Source organism: Octopus bimaculoides, chromosome 7, assembly GCF_001194135.2.
Source record: "Octopus bimaculoides isolate UCB-OBI-ISO-001 chromosome 7, ASM119413v2, whole genome shotgun sequence".
NCBI classification, from domain to species: Eukaryota; Metazoa; Mollusca; class Cephalopoda; order Octopoda; family Octopodidae; genus Octopus; species Octopus bimaculoides.
In genome coordinates this window covers 7,645,048-7,652,797 of record NC_068987.1, presented here as the reverse complement: position 1 = coordinate 7,652,797, position 7,750 = coordinate 7,645,048, and the positions used below count along the sequence as shown (strand labels likewise).

At 40.6% G+C, this 7,750-nt stretch overlaps 1 protein-coding gene across 2 annotated transcripts in view; it reads left to right on the top strand.

Moving 5' to 3' along the window:
- The window catches only part of LOC106880312 (uncharacterized protein C12orf29 homolog), a 93,329-nt gene that overhangs the window by 10,054 nt on the left and 75,525 nt on the right, over positions 1-7,750 (top strand). For both annotated transcript variants that reach the window (XM_052969194.1, XM_052969193.1), the window contains one exon: positions 3,285-3,506. In XM_052969194.1, the coding sequence (XP_052825154.1) occupies positions 3,299-3,506 (208 nt within the window). In that variant the 5' untranslated portion in view covers positions 3,285-3,298. The remainder of the gene's footprint in view (positions 1-3,284; positions 3,507-7,750) is intronic.

Genomic DNA, 7,750 nt, shown 5'->3' with positions numbered 1-7,750 from the left:
TTAATAATAATAATAATGATAATGATAATGATAATGATAATGATAATGATAATAATGATAATAATAATAATAAATGCCCAGCTGGCAACAAGGTTTGTGATAAGGAAGAAAGAAAAGTCGAGAGATATAACAGGTTAGCTTGGGAGGTTAAGCAGTTGTGGTCGATGAAAAAGCTGGTAGTGGTAATAGTACCAATAATTGTTGGAGCCCTGGGAACAGTGAGCAAAAATCTCGAGAAGTACATGGAACAAATAGGGGCTGCAATAGGGGTGGAGCACTTGCAGAAAATGGCACTGCTTGGAATCGCTTGAATACTCCAGATGGTGCTCGAAAAATAAGAGGTGTTACCTTAGGTCACTGAGTGAACAGCTGACACCGAAGTACATAAAAGCATAAGTCCTGGGGTTGATTCGTTCAACTAAAATCCTTCCTGGTGGTGCCCCAGCATGGCCACCATCTAATGACTGAAACACGTAAAAGATACGAGATAGAGGGGGTATGTGTGTGTGTGGATATGTGTGTCTGTGGGGGTATGTGTGTGTATATGTGTATGTGTGCTTGTGTGTGTATGTGTGTGTGTATATGTGTGTATGTGTGTGCGCATGAGTGCTTGTGTGTATGTGTGTGTGTGTATGTGTGCATGTGTGTGCATATGTGTGTGTATGTGTGCACGTGCGTGCATGTGTGTATATGTGCGTGTGTGTGTGTATGCCTGTGTGTGTGTTCATGTCTGTATGTGTGTGCATATGTGTGTATGTGTGTAGGAATGTGTGTGTGCACGCATGCATGAGTGCGTGTGTGTGTATGTGTGTGTGTGTGTGTGTGTGTGTGTTTGCATGTGTATGCCTGTGTATGTGTGCCTATGCGTGTGTATTATTTCTTTATTGCCCACAAGGGGCTACACACAGAGAGGATAAACAAGGACAGACAAACGGATTAAGTCGATTACATCGACCCCAGTGCATAACTGGTACTTATTTAATCGACCCCGAAAGGATGAAAGGCAAAGTCGACCCCGGCGGAATTTGAACTCAGAACGTAGCGGCAGACGAAATACCGCTAAGCATTTCGCCCGGCGTGCTAACGTTTCTGCCAGTTCGTCGCCTTTAATATGTGTTGTGTGTGTAATGTGTGTGTATGTGTTGTGTGTGTAATGTGTGTGTATGTGTTGTGTGTGTAATGTGTGTGTATGTGTTGTGTGTTTCTGTGTGTGTGTATATGCATGTGCACACACGCGTGCGTGCATGCATGCATGTGTGTGTGTGCGTGCAAAAAAAGAATAAGAACGACATTGTATTAGCAACATTAAGAGTGATGATGACATTTGTGGTTAAGCAGAATAAACACTCACCGAGGCTTTATCTCTGTTATTGCATCTATATATGTACCCCCCCCCCCACTGACTTTTGCTTACCCTTCGCTCTTCTTGTTGTTCTTGTTGCTGTCAACACCCTTCTCACCTTCTCTCTCTGCACATATTTCACACTGAGCAACTCACTCCATCTAATGAAACAATGTCTGCTCTATACCAGCTGCATTTGATTTATCTTATCTCAAAAAGTGCATCTATAATGTGCAGCGTGCAGACATATTCTTATGAGTTGCTCTGTTTTATTTATCCTGCATTTGGTGTGGTTGCCGCTAAGGCTTTTTCTCTCTCCCTTCTTTTTAAAGATTTTTCTTGTTTTTTTTTTTTCAAATGTAGTGTTTTCAGCTTCCATTATTGCACACAATGGTTAGACAGCTGCTCTGAATGAATTTCAGAAAATCTTGTTTATTTCTATGAGGGCCTTTAACATTAAACAATAATAACTATAAAAACACCACCCACAACAACACAATAACCACAACTATTTATGCATTTATTTTGTTGCTTGTTTGTTAAATAGACACAATTCCTGCTGCAGTGATGATGAATGTAGCAGCTGGTGTTAGTGTGCACGCTTGCAGAATTCCACTTGGTTTGCTGGGTTGTTGTGTTGTCTGCAGTTTGGTCTCTTTTAAAGAATCAGTTAAAAGAAACAAGAAAAAAGCCTGTGTTACCCAGTTACCCTGCTTTTGTTCCACATTGCCAATTCCATTCTTCTTGTATTCTTTGTTTGTGGATTGGTTGACAGGTTTTGACAATGCTTGCAGTTGAGAAACGCTTCATATGCAGTTTTGATTTTGTTTTATTTTTCTTAAATTTCTTCACTGGAGTAATTGGAACTAAGGATAAAACGAGTTATCATCATCATCATCATTATCATTTTTAATGTCCACTTTTCTATGCCTACATGAGTTGGACGGAACGTGCAGAGACAAATTTTCTATAGCTGGATGCCCTTCATGTCATCAACCCTCACCTGTTTCCAAGCAAGGTAATATTTTGTCATGACCACACAGGTTTCCGCAGAATATTTAAATGGAAAACAGACATTAAAAGATGGTGAGGACAATAATAACGATGATGATGATCTAATCAGTGTTTTCAATCAGTTTGATTTCTGCTCTTTATCAAGAATCCTAATCTTGGATGTGTACATGTCTCCTGGGGTTAAATTACAGCAACATTCGTCCTAAACCAGGACTGCCATGTTATGTTGGCAAACAATCTTTACTACGTAACATATGAAATTTTGATAAAAAGTTTTTAACCCTTTAGCATTTAAACCGGCCATATCCTGCCAAAATATTCTAAATGCTAAAGAGTGAAATTAGATCACTTTCAAACATGAAGTTTGTTTCATAAAATTTTAGTTATGGTCGATGCCAGTGTCACGTAACTGACCTGTTAATTGCACCTTTCAATCATTGGGCGATATACTGTGCTTGTGAAGACCTGTGGAGCCAAGTGAAATTGTAGTCGTGGCCGATGCCAGTGCTGTCTGACTGGTACCCATGCCAGTGGCATGTAAAAGGCACTGTTTGGGCGTTGGGCCTCATGGAGGCAGTGACAGGTGGCCAAGACCTTTGGCGATGTACCATGCTTGTGTAAATCTGCGAAGCCAAGTGAGACCATAGTTGTGGCTGATGCTAGTGTCAGGTCAATGGTAAAACACACCCACAACACTCTCAGAGTGGTTGGCCTTAGGAAGGACATCCAACCGTAAGAACCTTACCAAATTAGATTGGAACCTGGTGCAGCTCCACCTAGTTTACCAGTTTCCACTCAAACCGTCCAACCCATGCCAGCATGGGAAACGGACGTTAAATGATGATGATGATGATGAATCAGGGGTGGTGGTCTTAGGTGGGTTAATACAGAAAGGATTAAACACATTTTGTTTTTGTTTTATTTACAGGTCATGGTGGTGTGATGGATAAACTGTGCTCTGTCCAAAGTAAACTAAACTGTATCTTTGAAATTGCTGTGACAAATGAACCAAGCAGCAAGCATTCTAACCAATTGTACATGGTGTCAGCGACTGACAAGTTGCGACCGGATGCTAAAGGACATAATCTGGAGACTGCTCTTCTGACAGAGAAAGTCGATGGCACGTGTGCCTACGTTGCTGAATTCAAAGGTAAATCTGTCTTCTTTTTTTATGCCTCTCTCTCTATCTCTCTCTTCTCATCACTCCTGCTCTCTGTCTGTCTGTCTGTCGGTCTGACTGTCTCCACCCCGACCCCACCCTGACATGGCTGTGTGGTTAACAAACTTGCTTTACAACTAAATGATTTCAAGTTCAATCTCAATGCTGGGCACCTTGCGCAAGTGTCTTCCACTGTAGCTCCAGGCAGACAATGCCTTGTGAGTGAATTTGATTATTTGATTGACAGAAACTGTGTAGAAGCCTGTCATATATATATATATATATATATATATATATATATGTATGTATATATGTATGTATATAATGATAATATTTTATAAACTTTAAGCTTATAAAATATTATCATTTACAGAATTGTCACTCATCACTGCTTCACAAATCATCGCAGAAAATGCATATACCATCATCATCATCATCATCGTTGTTTAACGTCCACTTTCCATGCTGGCATGGGTTGGACGGTTTGACTAAGGACTGGCAAGTCAGAAGTTTGCACCAGGCTCCAGTATGATTTTGAAAGGTTTCTACAGTTGGATGCCCTTCCTAATGCCAACCACTCTGAGAATGTAGTGGGTGCGTTTTATGTACACACTGTGTGTGTGTGTGTGTGTGTGTGTTTGTCTCTGTACCTCTCCAGCAACCACCACCTGATAACAACTGTTGACTCAAAAATAAAAAAAGAATGATAAATCCTTGGGTCAACTGGTTCAACTGAAATCTGTCAAAGCAGTACTCCAGCATGGCCACAGTCCAATGATGGGAAACAAGTAAAATGGAAATACAGTTCTGTATTTAAGAGATGAGGAATTAGGTGCATTAATTACATTATTTTCATTTGATGGATATTTGTCCTCATCTTGTTTGTTGTTAACACAACGTTTCGGCTGATATACCCTCCAGCCTTCGTCAGGTGTCTTGGGGAAATTTCGAACCTGGGTTCTCATTCCTAAGGTATTTTTCAATATTGTTGTTATTATTATTATTATTATTATTATTATTATTATTATTATTATTATTTAGTAAACTTGGAATCTTGGAACCAACACCAGTGCCTTATATGTGGCCCTAACACTGGGGCTTTTATATGTGGCACCAGCACCATTGCTTTAAATGTGGCCCCAACACCAGTGCTTTTTATGTGGCACCAGTATGGGTGCTTCTTATGTGGCACCAGCACCAGTGCCTTAAACATGGCCCCAGCATGGGTGCTTTATACGTGGCCCCCAGCATGGGTGCTTTTTACATGGCACTAGCACCAGTGTCTTAAACATGGCCCCAGGACCGGTGCTCTTTACGTGGCTATAGCACGGTTGCTTTTTTACATGCAGGTACTGCTGTCAATTTATTCGACCGAACACTTCAAGGCAGGGCCCTAACAACGTCTGTACACTGTAATGCCTAAAACATGCAGAAGATAAAAAAACATACCAGTGTCTCTGTGCATAAATATGCTAAAATATGTATAACAACGTAGATGGGAATTGCTCATAAAACAGCTTCTCGGAGGCATGCATGAAAGCAATTCCTGTTCTAATTCCGTACCCTACTCCTACCCTCTTAGACAGGGGTGGGTCTGTGGGTCTTTCTCTTTCATTTCTTCAAAGAAATCTCTCCCTCTTTCTTTCATTTTCTACTTCCTTTCTTCAAGATTTTTTCTTCTTTTTGTCAAACAATTGACAATGAGGCGAAATGCTTAAGTACTTTTGCTCAACATACTTCTCTCTTAAGTTTTCTCAATTTGAAAACAACTCGCTGTGTGCAAAAATTTTCTTTTCTTTTCTTCTTTTTTTTTTTTGTTTCTTTTAACAACCTTTTAATTACACATGTGTAAATACTCAAGCATATGCATGTTCAAACCCTTTACCACTCCTTATATTTGCCCTCATCGACCCCCCTCGCCTCTCCCTCCCCCCATCGTGTACGTCTGAACCAAGCCTTTTTATTGCTGTTGGCATAAGAGCCTTTATTTTTAGTAGCCTAGTGTAAGAAGTTTGTGCACTTTTATCACGTTCCAGTTTTTCTTCCTCTCTCATCATCATCATCATCATCATCACTATCACCATCATCATCACCATCATCGTTGTCGTCAACATCGTCGTTGTCATCATCATCATCATTGTGTTTATGTCTTCATAACTTAACAGTTCACCAAAGAGGGACTGATAGAATAAGTACCAGGCTTAAAAAAAAAGATAAGGACTGGGGCTGATTCGTTTGACTCAAAACTTTTCAAAGCGTTACTCCAGCATGGTCGCTGTCTAACAACTGAAACAATGTAAAAAGATTAAAAAAAAAAAAATGAATAAAAAAAAAGAAGCAAACTAATGTTGGAATTAATAAGAACAGAATCCTATGTTTTCATACAAATTGGCGATTCCTGCAGATGGTTGTCTCTGTAGAGAGATAGAAAAACAGGATACGTTAGCAACCGAGCAGAAGGGATGATGCAGATAGAATTAGGGAACCAAGGATCAGTTCACTAATAGGTACATTAATATGCGAAGAATTATTAAGGCAGCAAACTGGCAGAATCGTTAGCACGCCGGGCGAAATGCTTAGCGGTATTCCATCTGTCCTTACGTTCTGTGTTCAAATTCTGCCAAGGTTGACTTTACCTTTAATCCTTTTGGGGTAGATAAATTAAGTACCAGTTGTATACTGGAGTCGATTTGATCGACTGGCACCCTTCCCAAAAATTTCGAGCCTTGTGCCTAGAGTAGAAAAGGGTTTATTCACATATGAAGGCCGCAAGCTGGCAGAAACATTAGCATGCTGGGTGAAATGCTTAGTGGCGTTTCGTCTGTCTTTATGTTCTGAGTTGTGGAGGCACAATGGACCAGTGGTTAGGGCAGCGGACTCGCAGTCGTAGGATCATGGTTTCGATTCCCAGACCGGGTGTTGTGAGTGTTTATTGAGCGAAAGGCACCTAAAGCTCCATGAGGCTCCAGCAGGGGGTGGTGGTGAACCTGGCTGTACTTGTTTTGGTCATTTGATTGCAGCCATGCTGGAGCACCGCCTGACTGACCTTCGTGCCGGTGGCACGTAAAAGCACCCACTACACTCTCTGAGTGGTTAGCATTAGGAAGGGCATCCAGCTGTAGAAACTCTGCCAAATCAGATTGGAGCCTGGTGTAGCCATCTGGTTTCACCAGTCCTCAGTCAAACCATCCAACCCATGCTAGCATGGAAAGCGGACGTTAAACGATGATGATGATGATGATGATGATATATATATACATATATGACAGGCTTCTTTCAGTTTCCGTCTACCAAATCCACTCACAAGGCTTTGGTCGGCCCGAGGCTATAGGAGAAGACACTTGCCCAAGGTGCCATGCAATGGTACTGACCCTGGAACCATGTGGTTGGGAAGCAAGCTACTTACCACACAGCCACATATATATATATTTATACACATATATGTATATATATTTAAATATGTATGTAAATATAGGTATGTATGTGTGTGTGTGTATGTGTGTAGTCTAAAACCTTGCAAGTACCCATAAAAAAAATTAATCTTCTTCTTCAAGTTTCTACTAAAGTTCTCATAACTCTTGTCTTATCTCCTTCACTCAACTCATTCCGTTTCTTTTATCTTCTTCTCATTTTCTTTTTCCCATTTCATTCATCCTCTTTATCTCTTTCTCTTATGTTTTTTCACCCTTGTCTTCTATTTTTATCCCCTACATTTACTTGGTTTTTGGCAATTGTTTTCATCCATTTTTCCTATTTTTTTTGTTATTAATTTTAATTTTTTTTATTCATTTTTGATTCTGTTTGCTTTTCTTTTTTTTGTTGATAATTTTCTCTTTGTTTAAGTTTGTTTTTTCTTGCATTCTTTGTTTGTTTGTTTCTTTCTTCCTTCCTTCCTCTTTGTCTTTCTTCATTCTGTTTAGCCTTTCATCATCCTCTCTCTCTCTATCTCTCCCAGTCTCACTTCTGTTTGTCTATCTGTCTGTCTGTCTGTCCGCTTGTACGTTTGCCTGCCTGCCTGCCTGTCTATGCCTGTCTGTCTGTCTGTGCTTCTGTCTGTCTGTCTGTGCTTCTGTCTCTCTCTCTGCCTATATGTTTGTCTGTCTGCCTGTATGACTGCCTGTGTGCCCTGTCTGTCTGTCTGCCTGCCTGTCTGTCTATCTACCTCTCTCTGTGTCTACCTGTCTGTCCCTCTTCCTCTCTCTCTCCCTCTCTCTCTCTCTCCCTCTCTCTCTCTC